General features: G+C 40.7%; 1 protein-coding gene across 8 annotated transcripts in view; it reads right to left on the bottom strand.

The window, feature by feature from the left end:
- Mark3 (microtubule affinity regulating kinase 3) overlaps positions 1-26,607 on the bottom strand; it is a 93,586-nt gene that overhangs the window by 46,236 nt on the left and 20,743 nt on the right. For all 8 annotated transcript variants that reach the window (XM_036205347.1, XM_036205348.1, XM_036205350.1 and 5 more), the window contains exons 2-4: positions 26,365-26,556; positions 13,535-13,588; positions 1,923-1,971 (exon numbers count right to left, since the gene is read on the bottom strand). In XM_036205347.1, the coding sequence (XP_036061240.1) occupies positions 1,923-1,971; positions 13,535-13,588; positions 26,365-26,556 (295 nt within the window). The remainder of the gene's footprint in view (positions 1-1,922; positions 1,972-13,534; positions 13,589-26,364; positions 26,557-26,607) is intronic.

The raw sequence follows: 26,607 nt of genomic DNA, 5'->3' as shown, positions 1-26,607 counted from the left end.
TACTTTAATATGCAAAAGCAGAGATTGGCTCTTTTGAGAAAATCATCTTAATGTTATGAGTTTAAAAAATTTAAATCTAGCTGGGTAGTGGCAGCACACACTTTTAACCCCAGCACTTGGGAGACACAGACAGGCAGATCTTTTGAGTTCGAGGCCAGCCTGATCTACTGAGTGAGTTCTATGTCAGCCAGAGATACACAGAGAAACCCTGTCTCAAAAAAACCAAAAACAAGAAAAAACAAACAAAAAAAAACCCAAAACAAAACAAAATTGAGTCTCTTACATTTAGTGAGAAGAGCACTGAGATTAATGAGCTTACTCTACACTGGCCTAGCACACAGAGGCCTTGCGCTTTGATCCCACGGTCAGGAGTGATCAAGTATTTAGTGATGAAATTCTGAGCAGCAGTGATAAAGTCAATTTTTGGTGAAAAATTGGAATCTAAAATCCAGAATTTAATGATTACTCTCAAAGGGTTAAAATGAAAAACGAAGAAAGGGTTTCTTTCCATTACTATACTTCTTGTGGTTTTTCTTTTTCTCCAAATATGTATTTATGTATTCTAATATGTATATTTTCCATCAACAGCTCTTCAGAATGATAGCTTAGTAGCATTTTTTGCATAGTAGTGCATAAAACAACAATGGTTTTATCTATCTATCTATCTATTTATTTTATTTTTTTAATTTTATGTGCATTGGTGTTTTGCCTGCATGTATGTCTGTGTGAGGGCATCAGACCACCTGGAACTATAATTACAAACAGTTGTGAGCTGCCATACGGGGGCTGGGAATTGAACCAGGGTCCTCTGCAAGAGCAAGTGCTCTTAACCGCTGAGCCATCTCTCCAGCCCCAAAAATGTTTTAAATAACAATGATTAATTTAATAAAATAGTATGTAAGCTATTTGCTTAGTATACACTCAAATTAAAAAATTCTGTGTGTTGGTGGGTGGTGGTGGCACATGCCTTTAATCCCTGCACTTGGGAGGCAGAGGCAGGCAGCTTCTCTGTGAGTTTGAGGCCAGCCTGGTCTACAGAGTATGTTCCAGGACAGTCAGGGTTACACAGAGAAAGCCTGTCTCGAAAAACAAAAACAAAAATAAAAAACTATGTGTGGAAACTTTATCTTTCTATTCTGAAGAATTCATAGGTTCTCCAAAATATATTACCTATCTCATTTACTCTTGAAATATTTTTAGAAAAAGCCATTATTTTATTAAAATGCAGTTAACACAGTCAGGTGATGGTGGTGCAAACCTTTAATCCCAGCACTTGGGAGGCAGAGGCAGGTGGATCTCTATGAGTTCCAGGTCAGCTAGAACTGTTAAACAGAGAAACTCTGTCTCAAAAAAAAAACAAAAAAATTAAGGCAGTTACACTATTTAAAAGTTCTGAGACATGGAATCAGAAGTTTTCACTGGTGTGCATGTCAGTCACTTTGTGTGTTTCATCTTAGTCCTACAATTATGAGGGCAGGAAAAGGTCCTCTCCTCATCTTTAACACCTGTCACAGTTAAGCACAGAGGACAGAACAAATAGTTCCTATATAAATTATATCAGATAGTATGTATCCCATCTTTTACACACTACTTTGTATAAATAGTTTCTGAGGAACACAGACACAGCAAAAGTTTATCTTTGAAAATATTATCAACTAATGAAATACAATTACATTTCCCAATACACTAAAAAAATTAATCAGCCAAATTATACATATTCCTATGGCATTAACGCTTAAGTCAAAATGCCTAATAGCTGTACTCTCAAAGAACTAGTAGTACAAGTAGTTACTTATACATGTTTTATTAAAAGTAGACCTCGGCTGGGGAAAGGGGTGGAGCGTCCCACCACTTCAGGAATACACGTTTAGCGTTATGACATATTTTCAAGATTCCAAAGTATTTAAGAAAACGGAAAGTACCTATGTTTGGATGATTTAAAATCTTCATTATTCTTACTTCTCTGAAGAGCTAAAAAACAAAGAAAAAGACAAGCCCCTACGTTATTAAATGTTATACTCTGCTTATAGTATAAATTTAAGTTTTTCTTAGATAACTGCTTCATTATTTATATTTATTACCCTATCCTAAGAATAAAATAATACAGAATTCAGAATAGTCCTGAATAGGTTTATAACCTATTACCACACAGTATCCCAAAGGCTTGCATTAATGGAAACAGCAGCAGTCTGGAGAGGAACAAGTACCACACTCTGAATTTAATTTGGCATCTTAAAAATAGTTTGTGATTAAACTTGGTCTGATTCATTATCTGCACACCTGAGAGCCAATAAAAACCTGTGCAGTCCCAATGAACTAAATCAAGAGCACATGAGATTTGGTGATTCCAAATGATTCTCCAGTAAGATTCCAAATGACACCAATTTGGAAGTCCTCACTGGAGAAGATGAGTGGCTGATAGCATAGTGGGAGCAACACGGGCTTCCTGAGCCACACCTCACATGCAGCTACACTTGCTGTATTCCTTGCTTTACCAATGTGACAGCAGCAGAGTCAAAGTGAGCAGAAGCTGGAGAAAAGGTTTGGCCATCAGGTTCTACCATCTTCGGTCTGTGTGAAGCTGGTCGTGAATGAGAGGCAGCCCAGAGAAACAGATCCATCTCTTCAGACTGCAGCCTCTGCCCATCCGACAGCACTCAGACACACCAGTGAGAAAGGATGAGACCTTAGCACAACTGGCTCAAGCAGGATGTGCAGAGATGTACAGAGAACTGATAAGTGTGTGGCAGAGACACATGCTGGCAAATAAAGACAATTCTTTATAAAAATTATTTATTTTATGAGGATGATTGCTCTGCCTGCATGTAAGTCCACTAGGTGCATGCAGTGCTGCAGAGGCCAGAGAGGGCATCAGATCCCCAATAACTATAGTTACAAATAATTGGGAGCTAGCAACCAAACCTGGGTCTCTGAAAGAAAAGCCAGTGCTCTTGACTACTGAGCCATCTCTCCAATCCTCCCTTTTTTTCTTTAGCTCCCCACCCAGACAAGGTCCTACTATGTAGCTGGCTTGCATGAAACTTGCTAAGTAGACCGGGGTGGCTACCTGCCTCTGCTTCCCAAATACCAGGATTAAAAGCCAAGCATCACTACACCCTTTGTTAGGACTGGTTTTGCTTTTGCTAACTGTGGTGAATTAGGGGTAACTGCCTAAGCGTTAACTAGACTAGCACTTCACAGATTTATGTTTTATTGTTGTTGGCTGCAGTCCTATGGAGCCCTTAGTCCTCTGTTGGAGTAAAGGTAAGGAAGTCGGGAAGACAGGAATCTAAAACAGGGTTCCTCGGGTGCCACTAGCAGCAACGTGCTGGGTCAGCAACAGATTAATTCTTGCAGCACTAGAGACTGAACCTAGGACCTTGCAGATAGGAGGCAAGTGTTCTATCACCAGGGTGCATCACCAACCCACTATCTCAGTTTTATTTTAAGATAGTGTCTAAAGTCCAAGCCAGCCCAGAATGCATTCTGTAGACTAGGTTTCCTCGAAATCATGGTGATCCTCCTGCCTCAGTTTCCCAAGTGCTGGGATTACAGACACGGACTACCATGTCTGCTGACTTCTTTTCAAAGCTGGACTTTGTTCTGGAGCTATTGCTGCACTTGAGGGTTCTGCAGCAGTGGTGGCCTTCTCGCTATCTTGAGGAATCTTAGTTGGGGGATATTCAAGAAACTGTCTATTTTACAGGCAGAGAACCAGCCAGTGCTCTGCCAGTGGCTACTTGGGGCCCTGCTGCTTTGGCTTCAGTAGTTTTCAGGGGCTGGGGGTTGCTCCGCAGTTAAGAGCACTTGCTACTATTGCTGAGGACCAGGATTCGATTCTCAGCATCCATATGGCAATTCCTACTGTCTGTAACTCCAGTCCCAGGGGATCTAACGCCCTCTTCTGACCTCAGTGAGAATCGGGCATGAACACTGTGCACAAACATGCAGGCAGGCAAAACTGTCACACACACAAAATAATGTTAAAGAAAAACAAAACAGTAGTTTTCAGCACTCTGTACATTGGATTCATTTGTGGATTCTTTTTTAAAGACCATGCTGCTTCTTCCCCAGACGGGTACTTTTCTCCCTAGAGGTCCTGGTTGAAAGGGTTGGGACAATAATAGCGACAGTGCACTAGAATGAGAATGGCCTGGGACAGACACTCTTCTACAAGGCAGCCCTTCTTAAATTTTTAATTAGCTTACTCATTTTAATTGTTTGTTTGTTTTTTTATTTATTTTAGGTGTTTCAAGACAGAGTTTCTCTGTGTAGCCTTGGCTGTCAAGGAACTTGCTAAATAGTCCAGGATGGCCCTGAACTCAGAGATCTGCCGCCTCTTCCTCCTAACCCTAAGTGTTGGGATTAAAGCGCGTGCTACCAGTGCTCAGCCTATTCATTTCATTTTATGTGTGTTTTACCATCTCTGTAGCCATAACACAGCCTTTTTTAAAGAAAATTCCTTCCCCATGAGTCCTCCAAGTCCTGCTAATTGCTTCCTTCCCTCTGTAGAACTCTTAGGAATGTCCCTGCATAGTTCCTGGACTCCTTTCCCTAACAGCTCAATACAGACCACTTACAAAATCTTGGTCATAGAACAGTTGGCCATCCTTTTCCCCTTTCTTTTTCTCTCCTTTGTTACTACCTCCTTCCTGCTGCTTCTGTACGGATTTGTAGCAGGCTGGCAACTCAGGCCCTTGTCTATTGCAGTTTTGTGTCTGCAGTAAGACTGTGCAATGAATCTGGCAAACTGGTGCAAACAGAATGCTCTGACGCAATTCTTAGTTATGCCTGCTCAAAATACTGCAAATAAAAAATCTGTGGTTTTCTACTTTTAGACTTTAAAGAAGTAGTAGATAGTAGGAATAGAAGAAAAGAAAAGTTACTGCTTTTTTATAGGAAACTCGCTTTTTCTTCTCTGTGTAGCCCTGGCTGTCCTCAAAATCACAGAGATCCACCTGCCTCTGCCTCCCAAGTGCTGAGATTACAGGCGTGTGCTAGCAAATCCTTGGAGGAAATTAAAATTTATTGACAGATTTCTTTTAACAGAACGTAATACAGCTTGTTCTTTAGAATAGGTTGAAAATTGAGACTATGACAAGGTAGTTGAATTTTTTCCATTTATTTAGTATGTGTACGTGTCACAGCACACACAGGGAAGGCAGAGACAGCTTGAGGAAGTTAGTTCTTTCCTTCCATCAAGGTTCCCAGGATTAAACCTGAGTCCTCAATCTTGGCTGAGCCATCTTCTTGGTCCAGAAGCAGTTTTAACTGTGCCAATGGTTCATTAAGTCATAATCACTACTTGGCTAATCCTACTTCTGTTTAGTTCTCTCAAGAAGTTAGCCTGGTCTCCCTTCGAGCTTCAGAGAGGACTATAATCCTAGCACTTGAGAAGCTAGGACAAAAAGAATGCCAAAGCTGTGGGTTCCAGGCCAACCTGGGCTATTACAACAAGACTGCCTTTAAAAAAAAAATGTTGGTTTTTTTTTTGCCTGGCTGTGGTGGCACATGCCTTTAATCCTAGCTCTCGGGAGGCAGAGCTAGGCGGATCTCTGTGAGTTTTGGGTTTTTTAAATTCATCAACCAAACAATCAACTTAAAACAAATAAAGGAAAGGGAGAAATAGTAGCTGATGTTTCCAGCACTATAAAGGAGGACCTAACCTAGGAGTCTGAAACCAGCCTAGGCAGCATAAAGATATCCTGTCTCCAAAAAGATGTTTTAGCAGGGCTAGAGAGATGGCTTGGTAGTTAAGAGCAGTTAGCGCTCTTGTAGAGGGCCAAGATTTAATTCCTGATACCTACATGGTGGCTCAAAGCCATCCGCAATCCCAGTCCTACAGAATCCAACAGGCATGTACCGTGGTGCACATATATGCACATGGACAAAACATTCATACACACAAAATAAAACAAATAAATCTTTACTACTGAGTCCACAGCAACAACTTAGAAGGAACACTCTCCACTGAAAGATCTTTGTCCCTGTCTTGCTTAATATTTTAAATGGGTGAAAACTCCATACCTAATTTAGACTGCACCAAAGTAGACATGAGTTATAAAAAGACTTAGGGCTCAAAAATGCCCCAGTAAGGCTCAGGGGTTGAATGCCACACATACACAGACAGACACAGACAGACACAGGTCCAAATTACAGCATAAAACCATTTTAGCAAGAACCATGTAACTTAGGTAACAAAAACAATCAATTTAAGTACAGTAGAAACTAGGCCTATGCTAAGGGAATCTCCTGTGGGTGACCAAAAGTCTGACTGTTTACTTTAGAGAAGACTTCAAAGACTGGCTGTATTTGAAATGGTGGATTTTGCTTCTGGAGCTCCATATAGTGAAATAGAGAACAGTGTTATAAACATTTCCAAAAGACAGATACTCATCTAAAGCAAGGGAGAAATGCTGTCTAATAACAAAGTTGCTAGACACCAGAACAAGATGCTGTGGGAAGCTAAGACTAACCAGCAAACCAGCCAGCAATCATGGTTACATCTAAAAAACATCAACTGTTGGCAAGGCAGCAGTGGTGCACACCTTTAATCCCAGCACTCAGAGGAGGCAGAGCCAGGTGGATCTATGTGAGTTCGAAGCCAGCCTGGTCTATAGAGTGAGATCCAGGACAGGCACCAAAACTACACAGAGAAACCCTGTCTCGAAAGAAAAACAAAAACAAAAAACCATGAACTATTTTACTACATGTTATAAATGTCTTGGTTTTAGTTAGACAGTTCCAGTTTAAGAAAAAGATGGATGGCTGTATCACTGTGGTAACAAGTTTCTGTCCCAGAGAAGACAGAATTGAGACCTCTGAAAGCCTACGGCTGGTACTCCCCAGTCTTTGTGTATTAACACTGAGAATTCCTATGTATTTAAGTGTACTTCTTCACCTGGAAAGTCTAGGTCAAGGTTAGGTAAAATTTTATAGCACAGCACTGGGGTCAGTTGTACTGATCTGATGGTATCAGAGTCTCATACAGAGGACAAGGATATTTCTTAAATGAACTATTACAAAGATACCTCCACCACCACCACCACCCTCCCCACCGCCTTTTCATTTGAGATCCATGCCAATCTGTGACCACCAATGAATAATAGATACCTTCTTACAATTTTCCCAGAGGAGGGAAGCACCATAGTTAGTTAGGAGGCAGTGGCAGGCAGGAAAAGCAAGGGGGCAAGCCTTTATTATGGCTTCTACAGGAAATGCACACCAGAGCAAGATGCTGGCTTGGACTAGCTACTTGGGAAAATCTCAGAAACTCTGAGATACAGATAGTCTCTAGAATCATGACTATAGGAAAATAATACAGTGTACACAGCCTGCTTTGGTTTTCTTCATAGTATTTTCCAAGAAAGCAAGGACTTCACCTAGCTCAATGATGTACCCACAGTCCACAGAATAGTGCCTGAAATACAGCAGGTATTGAAATGTTTACTAAATGAATGAATGAATGAATGAATGAATGAATGAATGAATGTAGATTTAAAACATGGCTTGAAAACTGGGTGGTGGTGGAGCATGCCTTTAATCCCAGCACTCAGGAGGCAGAGGCAGATGGATCTCTGTGAGTTGGAGGCCAGCATGGTCTACAGAGTTCTAGGACAGCCAGGGCTGCACAGAGAAACCCTGTCTTGAAAAACCAACATGGCTCAAGGGGAGGTAGAATACAAATCTGCTTCTTTTAGGTACTGGCAATATTTTCTCAGATTGAAACTACTGACCAATCTCTTTACACCTCCTCAAACAGGAAGCACTCAATTCTTATCTAGGGTTTTTTAAACCCTGAATTAGGGAACTGTAATTATAAAAATGCAGCATGACAGAGTAGAAACAGCCTATAATCTGGGGAAGTTGTTACTGTTTGTTTGCTTGTTCCCCTGCTCCATCACTAATTAGATGGAGGGCCTGACTACATCAGTTTCTCAGAGTGTTTCCTCAGTGGAAATAAGAGGGCAATAAGACCCATCTAAGAAAGTGAAGGTGAAAATATTCCCATGAGAATAGGTAATATAAAAAGTCCATGGTATCTAACAGAAGAACAAGGAGAGGCACAGTCTAGTATCTGATGACAGCAAATGCCTATACCCACCAATACACAAGAGCAATCCCAGCATGGCTTTTTCAGTGGTTCTTTTACTCACGTAACAGGATATTCATCCTTCATCAATTGGGGCAGATGACCTAATCTCCCTGCCTCCCTCACCTTAATAGGGCCTATCTCAGGGTGTGGAGAAGAAGACGGCTTTGATCCAGGACTCTAGAGGCAGAGAGGCAGGTGGATTTCTGTAAGGTCCAGGTCAACCTGGTATACAAAGCAAGTTCCAGGCTAGCCAGGGCTACACAGCGAGACCCTGTTATAAAACAAAAACAAAAAACAACCAAATAGAAAGAATGAAAAGGATCTGCCTCTGAATTACAAAGGGTAAATAAGTAAATACAAATAAAACATTTAAAACAGTGTTCAGCATATATCCAGATTAAACGTGCAAATATTAATAATTATTGTCATTAATAGTATACAATAATTAAGTCCTACAAAAGAGACCTAATTGTAAACTACCATTCACTTCCTAAACTTCACTTATTTCCTGTGAGAGGAACAATTTTAAACACAAATACTATTCCCACTCCTATGAACCCCTCACCAAAAAATCAAGCAAACAAAAACTGCTACTCAGCACAGATCAAGGCTTATTGTGTTCTTATGATGTGTCAAGTATTGTTCTGAGCTTTGCTAAAAGCTCTAAATATTAACTTACTTCTTTCTAACCCCCTACAATGCTATTTTAAAGACCCAGATAAGTGGCATGGCCCAGAGAAGGCAGGGTTTGGACGTCTGATTTCAGTCCAGGGAGTCTGTCTTACACGTGCTCCTAAGCATTACTCCTTTGTTGACGTCTACGTACAGCCCACTTCTAAGACTGAAGGAAAACACTTAGTACACAGACGTGCCTCGATAAAATGGTGCACGCCTTTACTTCTAGTACCTGGGAGGCAGAGGCAGACAGATCTCGAGTTCCAGGCCAGCCTGAACAACACAGTGAGTTCCAGGACAGCCAGGGGATGCACAGAAACCTGTCTCAATAAGCAATATGACTGAAGGAATGGATAAAGTCTAGTAACTTTGAAAAGGTAAGCATTTTTTGTTTAAAAATGAATTATGATCTCTGTATGTGGAATAAATGTTAGTGTAGAAGTCAGAGGACAACCTTGACATCATTCCTCAGATGTCACTCACTCTATTATTTGTTTGTCTGTTTATAGTCAGGGTTTCTTACGGGCCTAGAACTTGCAAAGCAGACTAGGATAGCCAGATCTACCATTCATTCATTCACTCATTTATTTGTAGCCATCTCTTACTGGCTGGAACTTGTCAAGCAAAGAGCCACCTGTCTCTGTAGGATTTACAAACACATCCTGCTGTGGGATGTCTTTCTGTATGCTGTGAATATGTTTTGCTCTAATCGGTTGATAAATAAAACACTGACTGGCCGGTAGCCAGGCAGGAAGTATAGGTGGGGCGAGCAGACAAGAAGAATGCTGGGAAGAGGAAGGGCAGAGTCAGGAGTCAACAGCCAGATGCAGAGGAAGCAAAATGAGAACGTCTAACTGAGAAAAGGAACCAAGCCTCATCACTAAACATGTAAGAATTATGGGTTAATTTACGTGTAAGAGCTAGTCAGTAAGAAGCCTGAGCTAATAGCCAAACAGTTAAACGTAATATTAAGCCTCTGAGTGTTTATTTTATAAGCAGGACACGAGACTTCGGGGGGGCCTGGTGGGACTGGAGAAACCTTCTGACCACACACTAGCACACCTAGCTTTATGACTAACTGCTTCTTTTCTTTTTTTAAGATTTATTGCTGGGTGGCGGTGGCACATGCCTTTAATCCCAACACTCGGGAGGCTGAGCCAGGTGGATTTCTTTGAGTTGGAGGCCAGCCTGGTCTACAGAGCAAGATCCAGGACAGGCACCAAAACTCCACAGAGAAACCCTGGGGGTGAGGGAGAAGAGCTGAATAGCCAATAGCTAGGCAGGAGAGGGATAGGTGGGGCTGTCAGGTAGAGAAAATAAATAAGAGAAAAAGAGAAATGGAGGAGCGAGAAGAAGGAGGAGAGAAGACACTAGGGGTCAGCCACCCAGTTACACAACAAGCCACAGAGTAAGAAGAATGGTATATAGACTAGAGAAAGATAAAAACCCAGAGGCAAAAGGTAGACAGAATAATTTAAGAAAAGCTGGCTAGAAACAAGCCAAGCTAAGGCTGGACATTCATAAGAAAGAATAAGACTCCATGTATTCATTTCAGAGCTTGGTAGCAGCCCCCAAAGAACAAATAGTTTAAAACAAAACAAAACCAACACTACACCACAAATTATAAAGTTTTAACTATTAGATTATTGTAAGAAAAATTAATGCCAGCACAAAAATGCATAATCACACTATTGGGCTAAACATACAGAGTGCTAAGAGAACATACATTGTAGTAACTTGATGCTGTAGCAACAGTACCTTATTATAGTAAATAATAAGCAATGAACCAGTAAAATGAAAAACTAAAGCAAGCAATCAGGGAGCAAGGTGAAATTACAGCCAACCTGAGACAAAGCTATGTTAAAACACCTGCAAAATTGGTAAAATTCCAACTATCTCTAGGCTCACATGAACCATAAGTAGTTTGTAGTACCATAAAATACAGAATTAAGAGTCCTTAGTAAATTTTATAATTAATTTCTGAATACCAAATTATAGTATTTCCTAGCTTATTAGCATTAAATCTTAGATATAAAAATCTAAGCAAACAAGTTAGGGGCATAATGACAACATGCCTTTAATCCTAGCACTCAGTAGACAAAGGCAGGCACCTACCTCTAGGTGAGTTTGAGGCCAGCCAGGGTTACTTAGACCTTGTTGGAAAGAAAGGAAAAGGAGGGAGGGAGAAAAGAAAGCAAGCAAGCAAACAGAATTCATACTTCAGAACCAAGGACTGGGATCTGTTTGCGTCATATTTAAATACTATTTATAGTAGTACAGATAAAGTCTACCTTCTTCCCCTTCCCTGATCCTCTCTAAATAAGATATAGGACTCAAAAAACAAAACCAACAAACCAACAAAAAACAAAATCAGGATAAAAAACTTACCATTAGGAATACAGTAGTAATTAAATTGTGCACTATATATACCAAAGTAACTTACAACTGTAGAGTTTGAGGTTTACAAAGCTCTTTTATATGCAGTGTTTCATTAATGCATCCACTTTGAGATGGTGAAATAATATTAAATAACAATCGTTATGTTAAAGAGAGGTCTTGATGTGTTGCCTAGGTGAGTCTCAAATATCTGGGCTCAAGAGGCTCTCCTGTGTCAGCATTCCTGGTAGTTAACACTACAGGGCCACACCACTAACACTGGATTAAACTATCTCTAAATTAAAGATGGAAACCTACTGGGCACTTTTAATCCTAGCTCTCAGGAGAGAGAGCAAGGCAGATCTCTATGAGTTTGAGGACAGTTTGATCTATATAGCAAATTGCAGGCCAGTCAAGAATACACAAAACAAAAAACACACACAAAAAAAAATAAAAGACCTAAAACTGAAAAGTTTAGTGACTTGCTCATGGTCAAGCCAGACATTCAGTTAAGACACAGAAGCAGAATGGGATGGCTCAGTGGGTAAAAGAACTTGCTACGTAACCCAGACAACGTGAATTTTACCTCCAGACCCCACATAAAAAGGTAGGAGAGTCAACTCCATGCAGTTGTCCACTGACCTCTGCAGATGTGCCATGGCACTCAACACAGGTACAATATGCACTCACAACAATAATCAAGTTTTAAAGAGCCAAAGCAGAGCCAGGTAGTGATGGTGGCACACACCTTTAATCCCAACACTTGGGAGGCAGAGGCAGGTGGATCTCTGTCTACAAAGCAAGTTCCAGGACAGCCAAAGTTGTTACATGGAGGAAAAAAACGAACAAAACAAAACAAAAAACGCAAAGAGTTTAACCAAGCCTGCTAACAGTATGTACGTATTTTAAAATGGAGCATTGCCTATGAAGAACAATAGTCTGCCGGGCCGGGCGGTGATGGCACTCACCTTTCATCTCAGCACTTGGGAGGCAGAGGCAGAGGCAGGCAGATCTCTGTCAGTTTGAGGCCAGTCTGATCTACAGAGTAAATTCCAGGACAGCCAGGACTGTTACACAGAGAAACAATGTCTCTAAAAACAAAAACAAAAACAAACAAACAAAAATGCCAACAAAAAAACCATCAGCCCTTTACCTAAGGCTCAAACATTTTGGAAGCATGGGCAGATTATAAGAGACAGAGGATCAGAGAGGATTTGCTGTGAGAATGTCTCCTAGTAATATCAGAAGCTACACCCATAAAGTCTCACCAACATGACTGTTCAAACATGAGCTGAACAAGGATGACACCAATAAATATGCCAAACCAGAGAAAAGACCATGAAGCCTCAACCCTACACAAAACTACAGACAATTGAGGAATACTAAGAGGAGAGATAGTCTTCCCCAGGGAAAAGCATACATGTTGGTTGTCCAGTGCCGTATGGTCAGCCCTAAAAACATATTACAAATGGCATTATATGGGCTGAACGGTAATAGTTAGGAATATATATATATATATATATATACATATGTATATATGCATACAATAACAATTGGTGAAAAAAAAGAGGCCATAAACTTGAAGGAGAGCACAGAGGAGTTTATGGAAGGGCTTGGAGGGAAGGAAAGGTAAGGGAGAAATGTTGTAAGTAAATTATAATCTCAAGAAATTAAAAAAAAAAAAAAAGATGGAAGTATTGCTAAACTGCTTAGTACAGTCTCAAAATGCTTAGGCTCAAGCAATTTCCTTTCTCCAGCAGCCTCACAAGTAGCTGGGTCAAGAAAAAGTATATGTCTCAAATGAAAATATTTTCATATGTTTTTTTTAAATTCTATATTAGTTGAACATTTAAAATGATTGCCCTCAATTGAAGTTAACCCAACTATTTTTATGAAATATTCCATTTACGTTTTTTGAGGGAGAAGGGAAATGCCTAATTAGAAAGCTTAGGTTGGCCTTAAACTTGAGGGGAGAGTTTCTGCCTCTGTCTTCCAAGTGCTGGGGTTACAGGCATGCACCATTATCATCCCAGCAAGCTACATCCACTGGAGGAACTGAAAGCTTTGTTGCACTACTAATCGCTAAGACATTTAATGGGATTAGAGAGATGGCTCAGGGGTTAAGAGGACTGACTGTTCTTTCAGAGGACCCATGTTCAATGCCCAGCACCTACACGGCAGCTGATAACTGTTTGTAACCCCAGTTCCAGGGGATCTGACATTCTTACACATACATACAGGCAAAACACCAATGCACATTAAATAAAAAAAGTTAAAAAAAAAAAAACAAAACCACAATTAGAAGTAAAATTATATAGCAATTAAAACAAAAATTTAAAATAAATTTTTAAAATTTTAAAATAAACAGTAAATACTAGAACAACATACCTTTTGTAGACTTGTTGGATTCAACTGAGTTTTGTCAATTATTTTTATTGCAACCTAAGGGGGAAAAAAGTATTTACAGATTTTTTAGAACTTGCTAATTATTGACTAAACAGTAAGAGTTTTGTAAATTCTCACACATATGGCACTGTTAAAAAGCAATCAAAAAAGCAAATCTCAGCTGGTTATAACAGAACAATTAGAACTTCTTAAGACTATGTGGTTACGAAGAGACTGACACCTCATGCAAATGGTATTGTTATGACATTTTTATATTTGTTACTTACATAGAGGAGGGTGAACTAATCTCTATCCTTTCTTCAAAGTATTATAAAATGAATATACTTCAAAAATGCAGTGTAGCAGATCTCTTCGCTTTGGGGGTGGTGGTAGTGCTGGCTAGACAGAGTCTCGTTCATGCTAAGGGAGTGTTCTGCTACCAACCTGTGCCCCATCCCCACTTTGCTATTTACTGAGACTAATTTCAGCAAACTTTGGGTTTCTAGGGCAAAAACGTGAAAGGAATATTTAGCCTAAAATACCCTTTGTATCTTGCACACAGAGCTTTCCTAAGTATTGAGGTAAGTTGGTACTGGATCTGAAAACAACAACAAAAGAACCCACCCCAAAACAGAAGGACTGGTGTGGTGGCGTGCATCTGTACTTCTGGTACCAAGGAGACTTAAGGTAAGAAGACTGCAAGACCAGTCTGGGTACCACATCAGGAACCAACTCAAATAACAATGAAAAAGTCCCTCAGACGGTTAAAGAAAACTCCAGGTCAATCTGTAGGCTAACCATGGGAAACATACACAGAGGCAATGAATGTGTCACCTGGCAACCTTTGTTCAGAAAGAGTATACAGCTGGGCGGTGGTGGCGCACACCTGTAATCCCAGCACTCGGGAGGCAGAGACAGGCGGATCTCTGTGAGTTCGAGGCCAGCCTGGTCTCCAAAGTGAGTTCCAGGAAAGGCGCAAAGCTACACCTGTCTCAAAAAACAAAAACAGGAAAAAAAAAAAAAACAGGAAGAGTATACAGCAAAAAGTTTTTTAAAAATCCATTAGAATATAGGGAGAAACTACAGCTTCTTTTAATATGTATGTCTTACTTACAAATGAAAGGGGTCAGTTTCATTAATATTTAACAACTGGATGAATGTGTATCCTCACCTGGTAAGCTCATCATCTGTCGCATTAAGATGGCTGGGAGTACAGAACAGTATAAGAGCATTTTCATACCACCAAAAGGGATGGGGAGAAGAATTAAAAATGATTTTTAAAAGTTCTGAAGATTATGTGTGTCAAGTGTTGAGAAGTGGAGGGCAACTTAAGAAGAAAAGGCTTAGCTGTGACTAGAGTATGGACTGAATTCAGCTTCCCACTGAGTGCAGATCAGGCAACAGACTGCCCTGTAAGATGCAGGAGAGCCCATTTCCCACTGTGTACTCTGTAGAAGTTCAGCTTGTTAACCCACTGAAGAAAGCATATGCAGCCAAGTCTAGGACAGGAGCTTGGGGAGTCTCCGTGTCAATGGTTCCCATACTTGGTGCTTTCACATCCTTAAGGATTACAGATGACTCAAGTGTGGACTGTCAATATTTACCACATCACAAATGAAAACAGAAAAAAAAAAAATACTACATCTACCTATTCATTACAAAATAACAACAAACCCATCATGGTACCATAACATCCCTAATGAAATTCTTTTCTGTTTGTTTGTTTGTTTGTTTGTTTGTTTTGGTTGTTCAAGACAGAGTTTCTCTGTGTAGCTTTGGAGCCTGTCCTAGAGCTAGCTCTGCAGACCAGGCTGGCCTTGAACTCACAGAGATCTGCCTGCCTCTGCCTCCTGAGTGCTGGGATTATGTGCATTGGTGTTTGGCCTGCATGTATGTCTGTGTGTGGGCGTCAGGTCTCCTAGAACTTAAGTTACAGACAGGTGTGAGCTGTCATGTGGGTACTAGGAACTGAACCGGGATCCTCTGGAAGAACAGCCAGTGCTCTTAACTGCTGAGCCATATATTAAGCCCCAAAATTCTTTTTTATTTTTAAGACAAAGTGTGACTTTGTAGCTCTGGCTATCCTATAACTCACTATATAGACCAGGCTGGCTTTGAACGCACAGAAATCTGCCTGCCTCTGCCTCCAGGAATGCTGGGATCAAAGGTGTGCACCAGCTTCTGGATCTATACTGCATCTGTTGTGATATGTATCACATGGCCTCTGGAAAATCCACTTTCCATTTGTGTGAAAATGAAAAGTTTTAAAAGTATTAGTACAAAAATTATTTTTAATATGCATTTTTACTGGGGAATGGTGGCACATGCCTTTAATCCCAGCACTAGGGATGCAGAGGCAGGAGGAGCTCTAGGTTCGAGGCCAGCCTGGGTCTAAAGAATGAGTTGCAGGACAGCCAAGGCTACACAGAGGAATTCTGTCTTGAAAAACAAAAACTATCTATTTATCTAATTTATTTGTGTGTGTGTGTGTATTTAGTGTGTCTGTGCGCTCATGCATGCCACAGATGACAACCATCTGAAGTCAATTCTCTCTTCCCACTATGTGGGTCCCAAGGATTAAATTCAGGTCATCTGACGAGGCTAAGCTGTGGGAACCTTTACCCCTTGAGAGCCATCTTGTCAACCCAACACTATATTATTTAAAAAACTACTTTACTTGGTCTAAAACTTCTACCTGCTCCAATTACTGATTCTCTATGAGCTTGTTGACCTCCAGGACCAAGAAAGAAGAAATATTGTAGCAATGATTCTGACTGCTTCAAAGCAACTCAGAATTGAGAAAAAAGTATAGAATGTTGACTTTTTTCCAGTGCATGCACATACAGTCTATACATTTTACTGGAAAGAAGTCAAAATACTAGTTCCATATTTGAAAAATATAAATGGAAATGGAAACTGCACTAAATAAGAGAAAAAAGTATTTGCTGGTAGGATAGTCAAACATTGCCTATACATATCTCACCTGGGAAATGGCAAACTATTTATTCATCTTTATAGCTCACGTTGGACCGTGGTTGGACAGGTGTTGCATAACAGTTTCCTCTGAGATTGAAACATTCCATCCTGCAATGAAGTTCCTTCAGCAGGAAGATTAACAACTCATAGTAGGTTCAGGAGTCCCTAAAACTGACCAGATTCACTAGGCCCTTCCTTGTCAGGTGAAAACCTGAGAGTCCCTCTCAGAAAAACGGAATGTAGCAGAAACCGATGGAGCTGCCTGGAAGCAGTTTAAACAAACTGAGGCACCTAGGAAGGACATTCTTGAATCTGGTGAGTGTGTGCAGGCTGTGCAGTGTGCTTCAGGTTCCCAGCCTGTGAGCTGTCACCCCAGCTGGGGTGGCTTTAGTGATACAGCTGTCTTTGAGTCATTTCCTCTCCTGTATGTGACCCCTCACCCATATTCTTGTAAGTAACACCAATAAAACTTACAGTTGGCTCACCAAGTTGGCCTTTGGTGGTATACCCACTTCGGTCTGTCATGAGTGAAGTTTCTATGTAAATGTTTCTCCAGGAAAAGTTTTGTCTCACAACAGCATGGTACATTTGTTGAGCTAATCTACGGCCTTGAACACTCATAATTAGCAACCAAAGATACATTAAAAATGGAGATAGGTCAATGAAAAAACATGGTCTCCAGCATTTTAACAGATTACAATGTCACTCATAAAAATTTACAGTATTTCAAAGTAGAATTAATTTTTCTTCAATCTTTATTTTCATTCCCTTTTTTTTTGGTTTTGTTTGGTTTCTCTGTGTAGCTTTGCGCCTTTCCTGGAACTCGCTTTGTAGACCAGGCTGGCCTCAAACTCACAGAGATCCTCCTGCCTCTGCCTCCCGAGTGCTAGGATTACAGGTGTGTGCCACCACCACCCGGCTTTCATTCCTTTTTTATGATTTAGTATCGGATCCACTGGACTTATAGACAGGTGTGAGCTGTCAGGTGGATGCTGGGAATTGAACCCTGGTCCTCTGGAAGAGCAGCTAGTGTTTTTAATTGCTGAGCCACCTCCCCAGCCCCAAAACATTACTTTCATAAGCAATTTTAATTGATATATTTAGAATCCCCAATTCCAAAGAAATCTTTCTTTTCTGGTCATCCATCACTCAATGTCATTCTCAGGGCCAGATCTGGCAATTATTGAGGCCTTTTCCCATTTTCTTCCCTCTGTGTTCCCGAAACCTGGTTTTTAGCTGCTCTTTACAATTGCTAGCTTCCTCCATTTATAAACGACAATTCTATCCTGCTTCTGTTCTTACACAGTTCACATTCAGGGATATTGCTTTTATTTTGTTTGTGGGGTTAGTTTTTGGTTTTTTGAGACAGGGGTTCTCTGTATAGCCCTGGCTGTCCTTGAACTCAGACATCTGCCTGCCTCTGCCTCCTGAGTGCTAGGATTAAAGGTGTACACCACCAACGCCCAGGCAGTTTATTTTATTTTTATTTTATGTGTCTAAGTGTTTTGCCTGCATGTATGTAAGTGTACCATGGATGTACCTGGTAACTATGGAGGCCAGAAAACAGCACTAAACTAGAGTTACAGACAGTTTCGAGCTGTTACCTGGGTGTTAGGAACTGAACCTCTGCAAAAAACAGTCACTGCTCTTAACTGCTAAACCATCACTCCAGTCAGGAACTGCTTTTCAAAAGGTCAAATACAGTGTATACAACTCCACTAAATTACAGAAGAGTCATCAAAGCTGTTGTGAGTTAAAGATAATCATTTAACATATATACACAGCAATTAAACCTTCCTCTAAGCTGTGTTGACTCCATCACCAAATTAACCTGGGACCAGATCTAGAGCCTGGAAGTGGGGTGTGGGGTGCGGTGTCCAAACAGAACCTTGAGATCACCAAGAAAGGATGACTGTGGATGATTATTGCAGGTGTTACCAGGAAGGTGGGAGACTACCACTCATTCTCAAAGTTGTGGGTAGGGGAATGTGGTACACAATAAGCCTTATAGGTTCACTAGATGAGGAGAGATTGTGCCTGTCACATGCTGTATAAAATTCTTGGAAATTTCATTTAGAAAGTGTAATGCCAGAAGCAAAGTGGAAAGTTTCAAAACAGAAATAAAGAGGCTCATGAATGAGAACAGGCCAAGCAAACATCCCTGAAGAAAAATGTTCATCTCCTACCTTCTGATCAAATATCCTAATACCTGGACCATGATAAGTATTAAGGCATCCATAACCATTAAAATAAGTTTAAAAAAAAAGGACTCTAGGGACTAGAGAGATAACTTAGCAGTCAAGAGTGTGTACTGCTCTTGCAGAGGACCTGAGTTCAATCCCCAGCAACCAAATTGAGCAGCTAACAACCACCTCCAATTCTGGATGTAGAGGGATCCAATGTCAATGGCTTTGCTGAGCACCTACATTCAGGAGCACAAAACTACACAGACAATACACACACACACACACACACACACACACACACACACACACAAACACACTTAAAAAATAAGACTTTTAATAATAAAAAAGAAAGAACTCTAAATCCTTTAAGCTCCCAATAGCCTGAATAGCAGTCTGCTTAAGCTGTCATAATAAATACCACAGACTGGTAGCTTAAACAGAACAATTCATTTTTTCTGATCAATTGTTCAAAATCAAAGTGCCAGACAGCTGGTTCTGGTGAGGGCTCTGTTTCTAGCTTCAGATAGCTGCACTCCTTCTCACTGTATCCTCATAGACCAGAAAGAGATGATTCTCTGTTGTGTCTTTTTACAAATACATAAATACCATTGACTAAGACTTGCTTAAACGTCTATGAAGACCCTATTACCAAATATAGTCATGCTATTGGCCAAGACTTCAACATATGAGTTTAAGCACAAGTGGGCACACCTTTAATCCCAGCACTCGGAGGAAGAGGCAGATGGATCTCTGAGTTCGAGGCCAGCCTGGTCTACAGAGTGAGTTCCAGGACAGCCGAGTCTACAAAGAGAAACCCTGCCTTGAAAAACAAAAAAAAAGGGGTGGGGGTGGGGGTGGGGATTTAGCTCAGTGGCAAGCACAAGGCCCTGGGTCCTGTCCTCAGCTCTGGCAAAAAAAAAAAAAAAAAAAGTTTGAGGGCATATCTTTTAGTCCATGGTGGATGCAAACAATGACAGTAGTTGGTTACAAAATAAAACTTAAGGGGCTGAAGAGACGGCAAAGCAGTTAAGAGCACTTGATGCTCTTGCAGAGAACTCAGTTCCAACATCTACATGGTGACCTACAACCATCCAAACCAGATCCTCGGGCAGTGGTGGTGGTGCACACCTTTAATCACAGCACTAGGGAGGCAGAGGCAGGCGGATCTCTGTGAGTTCAAGGCCAGCCTGGACTACAGAGTGAGATCCAGGAAAGGCGCAAAGCTACACAGAGAAACCCTGTGGAGAAATGGCTCAGAGGTTAAGAGCACTGGCTGCTCTTCCAGCAGACCCGGGTTCAATTCCAAGCACCCACATGGCAGCTCACAACTGTCTGTAACTCCAGTTCTAGAGAATCTGACACTCTCACACCAATGCACATAAAATAAAAAGTTAAATAAATTAAAAAACAAGAAACAAAACCACAAGAAAAAAAAAAAAAAGATCCTGAGGATCCAAACCCTATTCTGACCTCTGTAAGCACCAGGCACACTCATGGTGCACATACATACATGCACATTAAACACTAATACATATACAAGAAAAAAAAAAGCCTTCCAATTATAATAAAATACAACAGCATGCAAGAATATCACAGGGGAAAAAAAGTCAGCTTCAAATGGTAGAGCAAGCCTTTAATCCTAGCACTTGGGAGGTAAAGACAGGCAGATTTCTGAATTTAAGGCTAGTCTGGTTTACAGAAAAAGTTCCAGGACAGCCAATTCTACAAAGAGAAACCCTGATTTAGGAAAAGAAAAAGAAGAAAAAAGCAGCAGGTACACAGTAAATACTACATGATTTCGACAGCATTTATGTATTAAAAACAGACATTCGTTTAAGTGAACAGTAACTTTAAAAGGCCAACAATGTCTAAAAGTAGAAAATAAGCATTAAAACAAGCATACTATTTCAGATAAAGTAATTTAAAAAATGGTTGTGGACGTCTTAGACTACTAAAATTTGAATATATCTGAAACCATGGTGTAATTAATTCTTTTTGGCAGTAAAACTAAACACTTTACATACAAAATTAAGTACAATTACAAAATGCAAAGTTTTCCTGCACCCATAATGTGGCTGTTTGATTAACAATTGGGTGCTGATCAGATGCAGCTCGCTTCTCTGACATGATAGGTCAATGGAACATCACTTGTAGCTCAAACTGGCCTTTAACTAATGATCTCCTGCCTCAGCCTCCCAAGTCATGGCTTATTATATTTGAATGCCTCTTCAGGGGCAATTGGTACTATATACTATTGGTCAGTGTTGAACGGATGGCCCACAACTCACTCATGCTTCAGGGTGCTTACCTCAACACAGGCATTCTCTCTGTAAGGCATATGTCAGCCTTGCAGTTAGGACTAACAACCAGCACTACATCACTACCATCAGGAACTACATTAATCAGCACAATTATTATTATTTTTTAATTAGACTGGAGGGGGAAAAAAGGCAAATTAGTGCCAAAGCACTGTGAGGGATGATTCTTGCAAATAACTTTGTTTTTTTTTTTTGGTTTTTCAAGACAGGGTTTCTCTGTGTAGCTTTGCGCCTTTCCTGGAACTCACTTGGTAGCCCAGGCTGGCCTTGAACTCACAGAGATCCGCCTGGCTCTGCCTCCTGAGTGCTGGGATTAAAGGTGCGCTACCACCGCCCAGCAAATAACTTTTATCAAGTATATAAATTTATAAACATGAACTCTGTCCTGGAGTGAATGGTAGTAATGGCTTCACAACAATGTAAGTAAAAATATTATCACTAAATTGTAAACTTAAAAAACAGGTAAAATTGGGGTTGGGGATTTAGCTCAATGGTAGAGTGCCTGCCTAGCAAGCACAAGGCCCTGGGTTCAATCATCAGCCCCCCCCCCAAAAAAAAAAAAAAAAAAAAAAAAACAGTTAAAATTGCCAGGTGGCGGCAGCAGCAACGGTATCTGTCTTAAACCCCAGCACTCGGGAGGCAGAGCCAGGCGGATCTCTGTGAGTTCAAGGTCAGCCTGGTCTACAGAGAGAGTTCCAAGACAGACTCCAAAGCTACAGAGAGAAACCTTGTCTGGAAAAAACAAAAAAAGTTAAAATTGTGACTCTTACACTACATGTATTTCCCACACACTAAAGCAATAGTATAGACCAGTAATCCTGGCACTTGAGAAGCTAAAGGAGGAAGAGCACTGAGACCAGTCTGGATTAGAGTGAATGCTAGGCTAGCCTGGGATACACAGCTAACACTCTTGCTCAAAGAGCCATAAAAACAAAACAATTCACGGGGTCTGGAGAGATGGCCCAGCGGTTAAGAGCACTGGCTACTCTTCCAGAGGACCCAGGTTCAATTCCCAGCACCCACATGGCAGCTCACAGCTATCTATAATTCCAGTTCCAGGGGATCTGACACCCTCACACCAATATACATAAAATGAAGTTTTAAAAACAAAAATTCTTAAAACAACAACAACAACAACAAAAACCCAATTCTCAGGTTGGGGATTTAGCTCAGTGGTAGAGCGCTTGCCTAGCAAGTGCAAGGCCCTGGGTTCAGTCCTCAGCTCTGGGGAAGACAAAAAAACAAAACAAACAAACAAACAAAAAAAAACCAATTCTCCTATGAGTGTGAGAGTGATTTTCTTATATCTGAAAATTAAGTTTACAGCATGGAGAGATGGCTCAGCCAGCTAAAAACACTCATTGCTCTTGCAGAGGACCTGGGTTCAATTCCCAGCACCCACATGGTGGCTTATGACCATCTATAATTCCAGTTCCAGGGGATCTGACCCTCTTTTCTGACATCTGAAGGCAGCAGGCAAACATGTGGTACATATACATACATGCAGGCAAAAACACTCATACACATACAAGATAAATAAATCTTAAGAAAAAAATGTTTAAAAAGAACACGGCTTTGCCCTGTCCTTTCAGAATGTACTAAAAGCATAGTATCCGTTTCAGCTTTTAGTTACATATATTATTATAGATTATATAAGGCCTTTCCCTTAATCTTCTGTTGCTCACTTCCAAATCTGCTACTACTTATATTCAACTGAAGCAAATTATTCTGGGTATTAACTTTGTCATCTTTGTATAGTTGTTTTTAATTAAATTTCAATTAATCACTCCTTCCATCCTAAGAAACAACTCTATGCTGAGTTCTAGAATATCATTAAAGACAATATCCATAATATCTGAAAGCGTAGGTAAGGTATTCCTTTTTTTTTTTTTTTTTTTCCTTTTTGGTTTTTAGAGACAGGCTGTCCTGGAATTCACTCTGTAGATCATGCTGGCCTCAGACATCCACCTGCTATGCCTCCCAAGTACTGGGATTAAAGGTATGTACCACCACAGCCCCCCAGCACTCATCCCTTTTTATTTTTTTTATTTTTAAATCTTTTCTTTTTTTTATTTATTATGTATACAATGTTCTGCCTGCATATATGCCTGCAGGCCAGAAGAGGGCACCAGATGTCATTACAGATGGTTGTGAGCCACCATGTGGTTGCTGGAAATTGAACTCAGGTCCTCTGGAAGAGCAGCCAGTGCTCTTAACCATTGAGTCATCTCTCCTGCCGTACACTCCTCCCTTTTTAATAACTTATTTCTTCATCCACTTCAACCAAAACAATGCAGAGAAGATTAAAACTTAGCAAACTTCTATTAGGTCTCACAGTAAAGATGTTTGTCAGAAAAAATTAGATGGTGGATCTTTGTGACTTCAGGGCCAGTCCGGTCTACAGAGCAAGTTCCAGGACAGCCAGGGCTACACAAAGAAACCCTGTCTCAAACCCCCCCCCCAAATATAAATATATATATATATGTATATATATACATACATATATATATATATGATAATATAAGAAACTTACATAATTATAATGAAAAGGTACATTTTGGTTTATAATATCTGGTTATGGCTTGAAGGTTTGTATGTCACTCTGCCCCACCCCCAAACCCATGGTGACATTTAACTGCCATTGTAACAACATTAAACAGGAGAATATTACATGGGGATGATTGAGCCATAACTGAGAAATAGACTCAGCTGTCATCCTAGGGTGGGATGAAAGGACATTGTATAAGGAACCTAGTCTCTCAATCTTGAACTTCTCTGCCGCCCAAACTATCAGAAATTATTTTTAAAAAAATAAGGTACACTATCTGATATTCTGTTACATCAGTAAAAATGGATGTAGACAATCATTTTTTTTTTGGTAGGACAGTTTTTTGTTTTTTTTTTTCAAAATTATCTTAGCACTGTCTATACAATGTGAAATATTCACCAATTCTGACCCAGGGTTTTTTCCTATGACTTTATCCTACATTCTTTTTTTTGTTTTGTTTTTTTGTTTTTCCAGAGAGGGTTTCTCTGTGTAGCTTTGTGCCTTTCCTCAAACTCACAGGGATCCGCCTGGCTCTGTCTCCCGAGTGCTGGGATTAAAGGTGTGCAGCACCATGGTCTGGCTGAGTCTCTTTTTTTTGTTAAGCCAAAAGTTACTATCTATATAAAAACGGTGGGAATTCTCTTGGAATAGAGAAATTGACAAAAACAAAACCCCCTTTTGCTTTCTATGTAATAAATTTTTATAATGTTTACATCTATGATTCTGGTCATACCTATAATAAAAGGGACAAAAAGAAAAGTAATTTTGACTACAGTTTTGGAAAACCTTAAATTAAGCCACTTGGGTTACCACTGTTAAACCCTTCTGAATAAAGGCTACACTAAAGTAAACACAGTAGATAGACTCTGGCAAACACTGTCCCATTACCTCTGCTACCTCAAGAAGCCAGAGCAAACATCTGGGACTTGTGAGAACTAACCTGTTATCTCAAGAGAGGTCCACTTGGGGACAGTAGGGACAGTGCCATCTATTCAGCTTGTTTTCAGTCTCCACATATCCACAAGAAACAGAGTCACTAAAACAGACTGTGAAGGGCAAATTTTCTGTTACTGTCTTAAGATTCTAGCTAGCATAGGACACGGCTTCCCAACCTTTTCCTAGTTCCAGCACAAACAAAACCTAGAAGAGCTAGGGGCTTGTAGCAGTAAACAGAATACCTCCTGACAGAATGACTGGCACAGAAGGCTTGTTCTTAGCACCAGCCATAGTGAGCGGTGGGCATCCATACCATGGCATACCTGTCATGTAGTGCTGGCACATCCATCAGGAGAGTGTGATGCATGCAACAGCACAACTCTTTTTTGTTTGCTTGGATTTTTGTTTTGTTTTGCTTTGCTTTGTTTTTGAGACAGTTTCTTTGTGTAGCTCTGGCTGTCCTGGAACTCATTCTGTAGACCAAACTGGCCTTGAAATCAGAGATACCCATCTCAAAGAATCCTGCCCTAGAAACCCAATCGGGATGGCCCACACACAGTACCTGCCCTGTCAAATAGAGCTCATGCTGGGTGTGGTGGTACATAACTTTAATCTCAGCACTCAGGAGGCAGAGGCGGGTAGATCTCTGCAAACTGAGGCCAGCCTGCTCTACCTAGATGTCAGCCAGAGCTAAAGAAAAGGAAGGAGGAAATGGCTTGTGTGAACTGCTTTTCCATGGCTGTATTCTCAAAGCCAGTGGAGTGCTAGAGGTCTGCCATGTGCCCCGATGAGAACATTCTGTGTGAGTGCAGGCACTCTGGTGAGCTGTGTTCTGTTGCTACCTGGCTGCATTTTAATGTTACGGATCAAATGAAGGACCAACAGTCACTGTATTCCTGAACTGATTGTATTTTGAAGGCTTACTGTTTGCCCCCCCCCCTTCTTTTACTTATTATTTTTGCTTTTTTAAGCCAGGGTTTCTCTGTGTAACCAACTGTCTTGGCTGTCCTGGAACTTACTCTGTAGACCAGGCTGGTCTCAAACTCAAGAGATCTGCCTATCTCTGCTTCTGCCTCCCAAGCGCTAGGACTAAAGGTGTGTACCACCTCTCCTAGCCAGAACATGTCTTTTAAAATCACCTTTCAATCATACAATTATAGTCATCTGGCCAGTATTTATTATGCCTGTAACAAGTGCCAACCACTTCCCCACATACAGCATTCACTGTTAGAGTGGAGGAGAAAAGACAGTCAATCAGTGTAAGATAAACCCTGCTGTGTAAGAGAAGTATCAGGGTTTTTTAAGGAGTCTAAAGCCTGGCACAAGGAGTGTGTCAACAAACACTTTCCACAAGTAATCCCTACCCAGAAGGGTAAAGAGTACTTCTGACAGTCAGACAGCAGGTGCTGAGACCTAATACAAGAACTCTGCCAAAGCAAAAGGAAGTCTGAGCCACAGAAGAGGAAGTCAGTCCTGTGGTTCTGATCCATGTACTGTGACAAGGGATGCACGGGAGCCGAGGTCACAGAAGCTGGGAAAGCATGTGCCTTCCGGCACAACCTGGCAAACACTGGCTACCAGAAATCCTCAGAAAAGGAAGGAAACCCATGGGATAAACCTGTAAATACAGATAACTACTGATCTGCAGGCACCATGAGTTTATGGGCTTATATACAGAAGTACATACATGTAGTTCAAGACAATTTTATTCATTTTTCCACTGAAAAAGAGCAGAACATTATTCATTTTCAAGTTAGGTTGTTCACTTGGTGTATTTGCATCAGAAGGAAAGCAGCATTCCCAGTGTGTGTCCTGGTCCTAAAACAGTTACAGAGCAAAACCACAGCAGAAGCAAGAACAAGCATTTACCTCTCTGCCTGTGAGGATGTGTCTCGCCAATTTCACTTTTGCAAAGTTCCCCTTGCCGATTGTCTTCAACAGTCTGTAGTTTCCGATGTGAGGCTGTTCATCTGCACAGGAAGCTATTGAATTTCTACACCGAGCTCCAGAGCGCCCTGTGCGAGAGGTGACTTCTTGTCTCCCGTCTCCATGTGAAGTGTGCTGAAACGTAATGTACACAAAGACAAGGAAATGAGAGGACATGCAATGCTG

This window comes from Onychomys torridus, chromosome 14 (assembly GCF_903995425.1).
Source record: "Onychomys torridus chromosome 14, mOncTor1.1, whole genome shotgun sequence".
NCBI classification, from domain to species: domain Eukaryota; kingdom Metazoa; phylum Chordata; class Mammalia; order Rodentia; family Cricetidae; genus Onychomys; species Onychomys torridus.
Note: the sequence above shows the minus strand (reverse complement) of the source record. Positions and strands in the feature narration are given on the sequence as shown.